Below are 13,399 nucleotides of genomic sequence, written 5' to 3'. Positions count from 1 at the left end.
GGTGGCTGTAGATACACTAGGTGACTTCCACTGACTCGACTACTGGTACATAGAGATAGTGCAACATACCTAAAGGTGCTTGTAGATTGCCAGTGTTGGAAAAGTGATATCCTGGAAACACACCTCTCAACCTTCCTGTGGCTGCCGAGTGTGAGAAGATGGTACAACTGCAGTCTGGTACCCTGCTGCTGGAACCTCTTGCCCGGACAGCCGGGGTGGGGGGGTGGAGGGTGGGGACATCTGGTGTGCGGCCACTCCTCCAACACCCGGCGAGTACTGGAGACTGATGGGAAGGCGGTATTCGAGGGGAGGGAGAGGAGGAGATGGCTTCCTCGTGACGCCATTTCCGAGGGGCTGAGATATATAAGTGAGCCGATTGCTGCAGTGCCTCATCTGGGATCTTCAGCCAGGACTCTGGCGTAGACAAGCACGGCTCTGGTCTCTCCCTGGCTCCTCACCTGGAGCGTCCACACAGCGGACAGACTCACCCTCGCCCCTTTCTCCCTCTGTCCATCCGGCCAGCACGATGAGCCGCCCAGGACTGCTCACCCTCCTGCTCCTGGCCGTGCCGGGTAAGTGAGTCTGGGCTGGGGACCCTGTTTCCCCCACCGGGCGAGCAGCGCGGCCCCCGACCCGCTCCAGCGGGCCCTTCCTTCAGCACTGGGACAGCGGCGCCCCTCCCACCCCCCCTTCAGCACCACGGACAGCTACCGCCGCAAGGTCATTGCCCGCGGGCCGCGCAGCGCCTGCCGGCCTGGGGACATTCCCTTCCCTTCCCTTCCCTTCCCTTCCCTTCCCTTCCCTTCCCTTCCCTTCCCTTCCCTTCCCTTCCCTTCCCTTCCCCAGGGAAGGCTGAGGGGGGCACAATGTACACATCCAGGTGCTGTATTCAGGGACCATTTCTACCAGAGTGAGATGTTCCTCTTCTCCACTCCCATTTTTAGCAGGGTAAGAGTTTTCTGCTTTTCTCACAGAGGAAGTGAATTATAACCTCTCTTTTTTTATCCTCTCCTCACCTTACAGCTATCGCCCTTCCTGTGACAAACGACATGAATAAAGGTGACACTAAGGTAAGGATGAGCCTGTAGTGGAAGGGATGAGTGACCTCCATCTAGCTGGTTGGCTTTTGGCTATGCCTGCTGAAATATCCTGTAGGAAGTGCCAAGGATTTGCTTGAGATCCTTACAGTAAATCCATGCTCACTCCCTTCCTACCAAGGTTTATCTTTTGTGCATCTCCTTCTGGGCACCTGAGCAAGAGACAAATCCCTTAGGATGTACCAGAGAGAATTCAAAAAAGAGAATTGTCTAAAGAACTGTGAGGCTGGATTGGAGTCTGGATATAAACCTCCCTAGTCCTCCTACTTTCAGCTTTTCAAAGCTCCCAACACGAGGTGACTCAAGGGAGAGTGGGGGGAGATGTGATTCAGGAATGGACACTGCTGGAACTGCATGTGTTTGGGGGAATGTATATATCTCTGTGTGAACGTTTTGTGGTGTGTTACTTAAACATGCATGTTCCTGAAAATTAGGCAACTGGCTGCTCTCAGATTGCTAATCCATCCTCAGCTGCTACTCAGCCTGTCTGGATGGCTACAAGCAGCTCGGGACCTGGCTGACCTCTCCTGCCTTCTTTTATAGGCTTCTATCCATACATCTGTGTCATACCTCTCTGGCATTCATAGTTGCACTTAACAAGTGTGTGCATTCTCAGTGAGTTTTTGGCAAACTGAATGCTTGGATAGGTGTGTGAGCCTGTGACACCCACTGCCTCCCCTTCCTGATAATACTTATAGTCTTTCAGATGAGCTGATCTCTTAGCTGGCCAAGTTAAGACTTCTATAGAAATTAATATCCAGAAAGAAAACTCCAGCCCTTTCTGAGCACTTACTTGAACACATTTCCTGAAATCTTCTATCCACATAATGTTTTTTTCCCCAGGCAGCAGTAGGGGCGGGCACACTCATGCCAGTCTCAGTCACAGGCTCCATTGTACAGTATCTCTGCTCATTACCCACAAGGCAAGTGCCGTGAGAAACGCCTCCCTGGCTCCTGTCAGACGTGCCTGGATCTGCAGAGCTGTTGCTTTGTTAAGACTTTTAGCCTGCTTAGCCCTGCTGGGACTGAGCCATGAGCTGTGAGCCACTTTGTGACTACTTCAGACTGGGTGCTGCTGACTGAGAAAGGAGACTTGTGGCAGACACTCACCCCTTCTACTGGCCATGCCAAAGTGAAATGCTCATTGGGCATCTGGTGGGACAACCCATTAATTTCACAATTTTCCTTGTGAAATCTGTTCCCCAGTATGTTCTATGTGTAAAACATGGTTCCTTTGTGGAAGCTGGTGCAACTCCATGGAAATGCTTCCACCAAGGAAGAATTGTCTCTGAAGCCTGTCCTCTCCTTGAGTACTACACTGACACAGGCTCTAGGTGAGAGCAAAATCAGATCACAACTTTCTTTAAATTTGCTGCAACTGGAAGGACACATTAGCATTTTTCTTCCTTCACCATTCTCTGAGACATGGAATTTTAGTGAAAGAAGTTCTGATCCCATGGGACAGTCAGCAGGAGTGTCATCACATGGGTGTGGCAGTGAGCACCACAGCTCCTTCTGTGCACCTTGTTCTGTGCCACCAGCATTTGTGGGTGGCTTAGGACTGCATAATGGGTAGTCAGCACCTGTGAGCCCTTCCTGGGCAGCTTATCAGACCAGAGCCTTTCCTTGGGGAGGTGAACCCTTTGCAATATCTCTGATGTTTGCCCACTCTTGTGCTAGAAGGACATTATTTCTCACTTGCAACCATACATTTCAGATGGACCTGAGAATAGCAGAGCTCAAACATGGTCTCTCCTTGAAAGGATGTGATCCTTTGGAGATTTCTGTGTAGGGACACCACAAGCAGCTGTTAAGGATCTAGTTACATGCTCAACGGTTAGAGGATAGCTATGGCAAAATTCCAGTCTGAATTTCTGCGCTGGCTTAATTACATTCATTTGTAAAGGATCTGCTTCGTTTCCTGATGCAGGCTATTATTTCATGACCTTATGAGACCTTGCTCTGCAAGACTTGCTCTAACAAAAAGTCAAGGAGAGTGTTGTGGAATGACTGCAGTCTTCATTTCGTTATGTTACAAAATTCCTCCACAGAGTTGGCTGTATTTCTGTGGTGACTGATGTGTTTCTTTGTGTTCAGATGAAGACCTTAAATCAGCTTATAAGTCTTCAGATAGCTTCTATGAGCACTTCATTGGCCCAGATTGGTGTTTTTTTCATGCTGAGAAAGTCGTTACTTCTCCAGCTGCATTGAATACTACTGCAATAGGTGACTTGGGTTGGGAAACATGGGAGGAGTATCAGAATCTGGGGTTTGTTCTATTTAACAGTTAGAGTGAAGTGACTCAAAGTCATCTAAAATCAATATTAATGTATTGCTTGTGGTATAGGACCATGACACCAGGGAAATTTCCCTGCTTTTTTTTTTTGTTAGATCTTTCCTGTAATATTTTTAGTCCAGCAAGCAATCCCCTCAAACTGTGTAAGCAGTTACAAGAGTTCAGCATTTTATGGATGTAACCTGCAAAATCACAATTTTCTCTTCACAGAGGGCAAAAATTTGCCCATTCCAGATGGTCAATATATCCAATTGTTTGAATGAGCAACATTGTGGAATACTGGTAATTTCTGATTTTTGTTTAATTGCTGCTGCAGCCACAGTGCTCTGCTCTCTTGAGAATGACACCTTGTGAGGGAAGTCAGGGTTCCTAGGGCTACCTGCAGAAATCCTTGGGAGAAAGAGGTTCAGTGAGTGATTTTTTTCCCCCAAAGCTTACTTAGCTTTTTTCTTCCACTTTAGCCTCTATTTTACAACAGACACTTGTGAGCCCTGCATACTTTCTAGGCTGCTTTATAAATAATCATCCTTTTGAACTAAGCAGCCTGGTTCTTGCACTACTGACTAACACCAGTCTGCAGTGAATGCTGCTTTCTCTTCTATGTGATCGTTTGGGTCTACCGTGATCACTATGCAGGGCTCTTGGTGGTGTGACTCAGTGTAGTGAGGATGCCTTCACCTCTACCAGAAGTGCCACCTCGCCTTTGCACCCGTGGCTTTCACTCTCCTGTCCCCCATACAGCAGTGGGTGGTTGCTGGGGGATCAATATTGTTGCAGTTGCATGGATAAAGAGCTATGCCTGCAGTCTCAGTACAGGTGAAAAAAATAGGTAAATAATGCACCTTATTTTACACTGAAGAAAGGGGCTGCTGCAAAGGGCAGGCCCAGAGTTCACTCTGTCTGGTAATTTGCATCAGGCAGTTGGAAATGCTTCCAAGGAAAATGTGAGAACTTTCTTGTTTTCATTTGACCTGCTTTCATGTACAGTTTTTCCAGTCTGTTACAGAATGCTTGAACTCTCAAGTGCAAGGTCAAACACTTCTGCAGAGTGGCTTGTCCTTCTCTAGGGCTTGAGAATAGTATTTCCCATCCGTATTTGAAAGTACAATTTGCTTCACCTCACCTTCCATGCCTGGCTGCAATCTAACTGTGGTCTCCTTCTCAGGGCTTGGACCGCTGCAAGATTTAAAGGTCATCTATTGAGGAGCTATGAGCATTTGTCGATCTCTGTAACCCACCACTGATCCCTTTTATGAGATGCAGGTTGAGATAGATTGACTTAAAAGAGAATGACTTTGAGATTTCTATGTATATATCCAGATCCCCTTTAATCTCCTGATGTGCCAAGTCTCTGAGATGGGCTGGAGTCATGAGATCCTCTTCTGAAGTGTGTGTCATGTTGAAAAAGCTCTTTGCATTGTCATGTGTCACTTGCTCACTTCTCAGTTTCAGGAGGTACCTTCTGTTCTTGTGTTAGGTAAAACAGGATCCGAACATTCAGTTCTGGCGCTACCAGAAAAGCAAGAAGATCTGTGCCATCATCTGCTGCATTTTAGCCTTGGTAAAAATTAGATTTAAGGAAAAAAAAAAAGATTAAAAAGCAGTGCTTTAATTTGGTTTTTTTTTTTGTCTCTTCCTAGGTGATGAAGTGCATTGTAGAGGTCATCTCTGATACTTTATCGAAGCCAAATCCCCTTCCAATCAGTGAGGAATGCCTAGAAACACTCAGAGGAGGTACAGGCTCAGGTTTAATGCTGGGGAGCGGTAAGAGCAGATCAAGCGAGCAGGGGCTCATCCTGCCCTAACACATACCCTAGTGCCTAATAAGGGGTTCCTGACACATTGACCTTCCTCAGTCACCCCACCAGCCTGCACTGAACCCAGGCCGTATCATGCTGGTACTGTGGCTAGGAGAGTGCTGGGTGACACGAGCCTACCTGGTTTTCACAGGACCTTCCTCTCATCTTAACCACATGGTTAAGAGAAGAGGCAACAAATCAGGGCAAGGGAGAAAAGAGTAAACAAGGAGGGAGGTGGCATTTGGAGTTCGTTTTCAGATCCTGGGAGTGGGGGGAGGATGTCTTTGACCACCTTCTGTATCAAATGTTCCCTATTGCAGATGAACGAATCATTTCTATCCTTCGCCACCAAAATTTATTGAAGGAACTTCAGGAAATTGCTGCTCAAGGTACAGTGTCACTATAGTTATTCAGGAAGAGGGATTTCATTTGTTGCAGATCCTTGCACAGTTTTGTTATTTGTTATTGTTGTTTTGGGTTTTTTTTTATTTGACATTAATTTGACATCATATGTGCCCTAGGAAGTATAGTTCCAGGACTTCCAGTAGAGACTGAGTAGGGGCAAGAATGTTGCTTATAATAACTCCAGTATGCAGCTGATCATTTAAATGGCTGTCAGTATAATTTGGTGGTGACACAAAATATGAGGATTTTAGGGTGGGAGAATGTTAAAAGGAAATACTCTAATTTAATTCAACATATAACTACCAGCTCCCAAAACAGAATGAAAGACAAGAAAACCTTCACTGTTTGTGCAGCTAGAGTCTAGCAGCAAACTTAGGTGTGGCAGAAGGGAAGACTCACTGAGCATCAAGTGGGACTTGCATCTGAAAGACTGCAGTGAAAATATCCTTGAGCTAATGGGGATTTTTGCTTTGGCTTCCTTAGCTTGAATGCAAGTTTTTTTGGTTTGGGGAAGTGGATGTCGCTTATCATGGTCAGTGAAGGAGTAGCAGCACAGAGCAGTGCAAAGGGGTGTGCAAGGGGAAAAAGGGCTATTTGTAGGTGCTCAGGTCCCCAGAGCTTATGTGCAGGTTACTTCAGATCCAGTACAGGTCCCTCTGCCCAGGTGGTCCAGTTGAGGCTGCAACAGGGCTCTCCTCAGGCTGCAAGGAGAGCAGTTCCTGGCCTTTCCTCTTCCTTCCCCTCAGGTAACTCAGCCAGCAGCCCACTCTTGCCAGGGCATCCCTGTGCCCTGCTCCTGTGTATAAGGCTGCCAGGAATGGCTGGAAGAAGGTATCATCAGACTACTTTCAGAGCAGGGAAGCCACAGAGGCAACAGGGAGAAGGGAGAGGAAAAATTCAGGAAGATTGAGACAGAGCCTGATACAGCTCCCAAAGCCACAGTTTGGTCTCTAACCAAATGCCACTGGTGGAGAGGCTAGCTGGGCAGTGACCCCAGGTGAGCTCCATGGATTCTCTAATGATCAGAAGAAAGAAACTTGGGCCTCTTCATTGTGCTGGGATGCTGCTGCCCAGGCACACTAGGGCTGTGAGGGGGAGTGCTCAGCTGGCAGACAGGCTGTGCCGTGCAGCACAGAGCCCATGTGAAGGGACTCATTTCAGAGAGGTGTGTTTTGGTCCACCCTTTTCTTGGCTTGAGTCCATCACACCACTTCGTCCTGAAGTAACATGAACTGTAATCTACAGATCACAGACTGGATATAGGAGAGACATTTAGCCTGAGTGAAAACCAGAGGTGTTTATCCTGGTATCCTCTGTGCTGGCTGCAGCTGGTCCTGCTCAGGCTGGAGAGCCCACACCATCCAGCCCTGCCCAGGGACTGGGCTGGCAGTGCTGGCTATTGCTTTTGCATGAAGGTGTAGAGGCAGGGCATAATCTGGGTTGGACAGGGCTTGCTTGACGTGCAGATCCCATTGGGATGGGGCTGCCTGAGGAGCGCTGGTTGCTAGGACAGCTGTGCTCTGACCTCTAGCTTGTTCTGCCACAAGACACCTTTCTGAAGGATGTTGCTTTTGTCAAGCTGGCTCCAAAATTCTAGAGCCTACAATGTGGGGCCTTGTAGCCCCAGCCTAACCCTGGAGCAGGAATGAATGCTGCTTCTTCCTCCCAGGACCCTGGGGAGAGGGGCCCCCCAGCCAGGCCAGAGGGCACAGAGGCTCTCAGTGTTCACCCCAAGAGAGGCACGTAGGCAGCATCTGGCAGGAGACAATTTTTATCCTTGAACATTCTTATGCTTAAGTCTTCTGTTGGCCTCAGTATGCTGCAGTTCAGCATCTCTTATTCCCTAGATCTCCATCAATACTAGTTTTCCTAGCAACCTCACTTCTCTATTTAGAAACCTTTTTTTTTCCTGCAGGTAATGTTTTTCATGGTAGCTTTGTTACTGGACTTGGTTCACATATCTTCCAGCGTCACTCTTCCCATCTGGAAGATATTGTCCATTGTAGAAAACATACATAGAATTATGAAGGGCATAGAACTATTTTCCTGCCTCTACTTTGTGAAACACAAAAGGAGCTGTTGCCTTTCTATATTTTTTGTTACTTGATGCAGGTGCCAATGAGAGAACTCATCAGCAAAAGAAAAACAGTGGCTTCGAAGATGAGCTTTCTGAAGTCCTTGAAAGTCAGAATGACAAGAACAAGCAGAGAGGTCAGTGTCAGCCTCCCTCCTCCCTGGGAAATCCAGGTCAGGCTGTAAACAAGGATGTTCTTTCTAACAGCCTTGATATGTCCATCTGCTGCTTATTTAGGCATCTTTTTGATGCTGCTGCTGACACACACAAGGAACCCATCGTTTGCTTTTTACCAGCTTAATCAACACATAATTTCTGAGCGATAGTAACTGATGTTGGTCAAGTTACCAAACTGATACTGATCTTTTCCACTCTGCTGCCACACAATCACTCACTGCTCATGCTCAAAATGAGTCACAGGCAGGGAAATCCCATACTGAAAGACTCAGTGATATTGACAAGAGCAGCCTAGTTCTGCTTCTGTTGCTCTCCTTTCTAGGCCTCCAAGATATTACATTATGGGTCTCTGAAGGAAAAACTGAACTTGGGATACATGCAGTGCACACACCCACACAAAACACCTGCATTTTGGAAAGGCCATTTTCAGCTGGGGTTTCCCCTTGTCACTATGCTTCTATGGCCTGGCTAGAGACAGCCAGCGTAGCAGAATGGGGGTTTGGCCACTTCCCTCTTCTAGGTCAGGAAGAGGCAATCCCAATGTGGAATGAGACGATTTCTCACCCAACTGCAGCACCACTGTAGAGAGTCTTGAGTGGGCCATCACAACACAGGATGGCAGCCCAAAACTGCATGAAGCAAAGAGGAGCAATCCCCCTGGGGGCTACTGCTGCAGCCAGCACCGACAAAAGCCAACAGAGAGGGTGGGTAGCACTGGGTTTTCCTCCTGTCAGGGAAGACCTGGCCCTCTTGTTCCAGCAGTGTGGAGATTGCATGAGGATGGTGTTGCACATTGGGCTGCCCAGGCCTGCGGGCAGCCCAGTGACACTGGTACAGTGTCACTAGTGTTCACCAGCCCTGCGTTACCAGCTCCCTGCAGCCTCTTCCCCGGCACTCTGTTCAGCCCTGCTTGGGACTGCATTTGCTTTTCCACACCCATCTCTCTTTTCCCAATGCTCCTTAGCCCCTCAGCTTTTCTTTTGCAAAGTGATTTCCATGGCAAATTGTGTTTAAAGGCCAGCCTCTGACATGAGCACAAGCAAATGCCCAGCCCCTGTTAAGCTGCTGATGAGCAGCTGCTTTGCAGAAGCAGAGCTGCCCCCAGCCACACTTCATCTCACCTGCAGTCAGCTCTGGCTGCACCTCCAGCCTGGTGAGAGGAAGGAGGCTACGACGTTAGCGCAGTGCTCAGAGCAGGGAGAGCTCTGCCAGCACTCTCTTACACCCCTGAACAATTCCATTTTTCACTGGCGGGGCGAGTTTGTTGCTGGCATCTCTGGAGCTGGTGCTGAGGAGTGTGCTGCAGCACAGCGCTCTGCCATATGTCTGACTTCAGCCCTTCAAATCTCTCCAGAAGAGCAGGCACCAGTCGGTGTGCTGGTTTGCCTGAGCACCAGCATATGGGTATGGGACTTGTGAAAGGATCCACAGGTGGGTTAAACAGATTGCTGAGCAGGGCTGAAGCTCCCTAAGAAAGCATGGGCTTTGCTAGCTGTGAAATGGGCTCTCAGGAGAGGTGTTGATTCTTGCTCCTCCCTCTGCAGATACTGCAGGGGAGCATCCTGAAGAGGAGCAGCCAACAGGGTCCCTGGCTGAGCTGGCACCGCAGAAAACCCAGCAAAATGAAGATTCAAGAGAGGAGGGAAGAAATAGCCTGGAGGAGAGGGAGCCCAGGCCTAGGTCATGGGATGCCAACCCTGGTGAGAGGGAGGATCAGGAGGAAGCAGAGAGCAATGAGATTAGGGGCACAGAGGATGCCCAGCGAGAGGAAGCTTTGGACAACCACATCAGCAAAGACTTCCATGAGGATGAGCAGCAGCAGAGAGGGGATGAAGAGGAGCATCCCAGAGGCCTCAAGGACAGCCTGGATCTTCAGGATAAGGGAGAGCAGCCATCCAGGCAGGGCCGGGAGCAGAGCAAGGAGGCAGTAGGGGAGCGTGAGGATGACCGAGGAGATGATGATGCAGAAGAGGACCCGACTGAAGCAGAGAGGTCACTTGATTTGCCTGAGGAGGATGAGGAGGCTGAGGACATGCGGGAAGAAGACAGTATGTATCCCAGATATCTGCACTGATACCTACCTGGGGTGAGCAGAGAGCACTGAGACAGATGGATAAGAGGCTTTAAAGCCTGAAAGTTCAGGCAGGTGCTTACTGGGTTTACAGAAATACCCCCATTGACAGCCCCCCAGCCCCCCTCACAAGCACCCAAGCACATGGGTCCTTGCATGTCAGGTAACACGGGCCCAGCAGCTGCCTGGCTGCCTGCTGCTCAGTTTTCATAGCACCTTGGGACAACTAATTTCTTCCTTTGGAACTTCCTACGTGGCTTTTGACTGCTGCCTCTGAGCCCTGAAATTGACATAGTGATGTGAGAGTGGATATTTCCTGAATTCTGGGAAAACAGATCTAAGTCAGGAAACCCACCTTGGATCACCCCTGACAGCTTGGTTCAAAGGAGGAGCATGCCCAGGTTAACATTTATGCTCACTATTGTGTTTAACGCTCTTTCAGATAATGACGATGCTCTGGGATTTGACAAAGATGGGCGGAGCTCCGAGGAAGAGGAAGAGGAGGAAGAACAGCCTCGGGCACTGAGGGGAGGAAGGCATCGCCTGGAGGATGAGGGAATGCAGGGAGAGGAGGACACCTTCCAGCCCAGGGATCCCAAAAGCGAAGAGATGGAGGAGGAGTCCTCCAGGGAATGGGAAGGTTCCAAGAGGTGGAACAAAATGGATGAGCTGGCCAAACAGCTGACATCAAAGAAGCGCATGGTGGAAAATGACAGTGAGGAAGACCCAGACCGGTCCATGAAAATGGCATTTAGGTCCCGCAAGTATGACTTCAGTAGTCCAGAGGAAGAGGTGAGAAGGTCATGGAAGCATCACTCAAAGGAGGACAGCAGTGAAGGTGGCTTCCCACTTGCTCCCATGCCTGAAGAGAAGAAGGATGAGGAAGGCAGTGCTAACAGGAGAACGGAGGTTGGTATACATAGGCTTAAGAGTAAATCCCACCCAGTTATTACTTGGGAATGAGAACTATGCTTGGAGATGTGAATGGTACCTTGGCATTACGCAGCCAGCATTGGTTCTCTGTGACATTAAGGAGATACTTGGTGACATTTCAGTCATTCAGGCCTAGGTATCACTGAGATTTACACCTGGCTCTGCTTTTGTTTTTTAGCCTTGTTTTAGTGACTACTGCAAAACCATACCCTGCCTCAGATTATCTTAAAAATGTGAGAGGACTTCTCTGCTGGCCTGTGATGGACATGGAGACTCCACACCCTCCCTGGGAAGCCTGTGCCAGGGCTCCCTCACCTGAACAGTGAAATAGCTTTTCTTATATTTAAATGGAACTTTTTGTGTTCCAGCTTCTTTCCATTACCCCTTGTCCTGTCACTAGATACAACAGAAAACAGTGATGCCCCAACCTTCTGACATCCATCATTTAGATATTTGTAAATATTAATGAGATCCCCCCTCAGTGTCCTCCAGACTAAACAGCCCCAGTTCTCACAGCTTTTCCTCATAGGGAAGATGCTCCAGTCCCCTGATCATTTTGGTGGCCCTGTGCTGGACTCTCTCCAGCAGTTCCCTGTCCTTCTTGAGCTGGGGAGCCCAGAACTGGACACACTACTCCAGATGAGTATATCTGAGCCAGGCTTCCAGAGTCAGAGTTCTCCTGCCCTGGAACCTTGTATGATGTTATGTGGTAGCTCAGCACCTGCCCAGCAGCCAGCAGTGGCAGGATCACCTTTGTGTTGAGGCCCAGCTCCAGGCATGGATGTTTACAGTGAGGCCAGCATGGGCACAGCTGGGGATCTGCCACACTTGATGGGGCTCAGCCTGAGGAGCCAGACAGAAGTGTGCCAGGACAGGTGGGCATAGCATGAGGCACTGGTTTGGGTCTGACCTCTCCTCTCTTTGGGTGCTGCAGAGGATCTCAGTATGCTATTTTCTCACTTTCTTGGGAAAAAGTTGCAGCCAAAACTCTCCTCCAGCAAGGCAAGCCTCAGCCAGCTACTCCCTGATTCACTTCAAGCAGAATGCGCTGGAACAGCTGCCTGGGCTCAGACTGGCTCCTCGGGGTGCTGGTGGCATCCCTGAGCCACCAACACACTGCTGTAGCCAGAGCCTTCCCAGGGGCTGAGCCAAGGGCCCTGTGGAGTGCCAGGGTGACATCTTCCCTGTTCAGGAAAATAGCTCAGGGATGAGAAAAATGACATTTTTCTGGACATATCTTTTGCTGCCCCAGCCACATGCAGTGCATGCCAGCGGCTCAGCATTGGCCTATGCTTGGTAGCTGCTGCAAGCAGCAGCAAGGCCCTCTTCCCTGTGTGTGTGTGGCGGGGGGGATGATGGCTGCATGTTATCCTCATCACCAGCTACAGTGATTTAACATTAGGACAGGATTAGGGTTGCACACAGACATCTGACCAGAGGGGTAAATGCACAAGCGGGCTGAGGGCATGGGGCAAGATGTGTCTATGCTCATGCCACCACCGGCAGCTAGCCCTGGACAAGGCTTTCCATAGCTCTGGAGGGCAAGGGCTGCCCACTCACGGTGGCTGAGATGTGTTGTGGGCTTTTGTTGCAGGATCAGGAGCTGGAGAGCCTGGCCGCCATCGAGGCTGAGCTGGAGCGCGTCGCTCACAAGCTGCATGAGCTGAGGCGAGGCTGAGGGCCGCAGCCCTCCCAGCCCTGGCAGCCGCCGCCACCCTCCTCCCTCCCCTTGGCCTCATTTCCCAATTTCAAAGCAGTTAAGCCGGAGCAGAAGCATCGTGCCTAGGAATCTGACCTCGCTAGCACCCAGGCCTGCCTCCCTCGCCACAGCGCTGTGCCCATCGCTGCTTCGTCCCTTCCCGCTCCCGTGTCCTCATGGCTGCCTACCCGCCCGGCTGGGCGCCGGTGGGCGCCAAGCGACACCTACACGTGTACTTTCTGTCTGGGTGGGGTCTTTTTTCCCTCTTTTTTTAAAAGACAAGACAGCTTTCTAGAAAGTTCTCCTTCCACTGGTAGTTTCATGGGGTAAAAAACTGCAATAACTTGTTATCTTTTGATTAAAAGCTGAGAACTCTGACTGTAATATATTCTATATAAAAATTTATCTAAGGAAAAATAAAACTGCAGTGGGTTCCTTCCTTTGTTTTGGTGGTGTCAGTCTGGGTTGTCAGCAGGCTGCAGGGTTGTATGGGCCTGGTGCAGAGGCTGGGCAATGGAGGCTTCCCCTCCTTCCAGACATAGGGGAATGGTGTTTCCCTCCCTACCCAGGACCCAATGCTGCTGCACAACGAGGCTCTGCCTTGAGGACACCTTGGAAGCCCCAAGCCCTGTAGGGCTCTCACTGCTTCCCACTGCAGTGGAGCTGTACAGCCCATCCCTGGCTCTGGGCATCCCAGGTGCCTCAGTGAGTCGTGTACCACATCCATACTTCATTGATGAACTCGGGGTTGACCAGAGAGAAAACAGTTTAGAAGTTTAAACACTGAGTGAATACTTGATCAAGTATTCAAGTATTCAAACTTGGTTCAAGCATTCAAACTTGATCAA

The 13,399-nt window shown here is 49.5% G+C and overlaps 1 protein-coding gene across 1 annotated transcript; it reads left to right on the top strand.

Annotated features, from left to right (window-relative positions):
* Window positions 1-425: 425 nt before the first annotated feature.
* On the top strand, window positions 426-12,828 carry CHGA (chromogranin A). The gene is made up of 8 exons (XM_061998410.1): window positions 426-572; window positions 1,024-1,070; window positions 5,034-5,127; window positions 5,513-5,581; window positions 7,710-7,808; window positions 9,393-9,896; window positions 10,362-10,828; window positions 12,447-12,828. Exons 1-8 carry the CDS (start codon window positions 527-529, stop codon window positions 12,528-12,530), a joined length of 1,410 nt encoding a protein of 469 aa, XP_061854394.1. The 5' UTR covers window positions 426-526; the 3' UTR covers window positions 12,531-12,828.
* The last annotated feature ends 571 nt before the right edge of the window (window positions 12,829-13,399 follow it).

The sequence above is a fragment of the Colius striatus genome, chromosome 6 (genome assembly GCF_028858725.1).
Source record: "Colius striatus isolate bColStr4 chromosome 6, bColStr4.1.hap1, whole genome shotgun sequence".
Taxonomy (NCBI): Eukaryota; Metazoa; Chordata; class Aves; order Coliiformes; family Coliidae; genus Colius; species Colius striatus.
The sequence above is the reverse complement of the archived record's forward strand: the minus strand, read 5'-3'. Positions and strand labels throughout refer to the sequence as shown.

Bases quoted from the DNA above. Each gene is read 5' to 3' on its own strand.
- CHGA (XM_061998410.1), top strand. From the start codon at position 527: ATGAGCCGCCCAGGACTGCTCACCCTCCTGCTCCTGGCCGTGCCGG. The intron at 5,582-7,709 runs GTACAGTGTCAC...TACTTGATGCAG, and splicing joins TCAGGAAATTGCTGCTCAAG to GTGCCAATGAGAGAACTCAT. The intron at 7,809-9,392 runs GTCAGTGTCAGC...CTCCCTCTGCAG, and splicing joins TGACAAGAACAAGCAGAGAG to ATACTGCAGGGGAGCATCCT.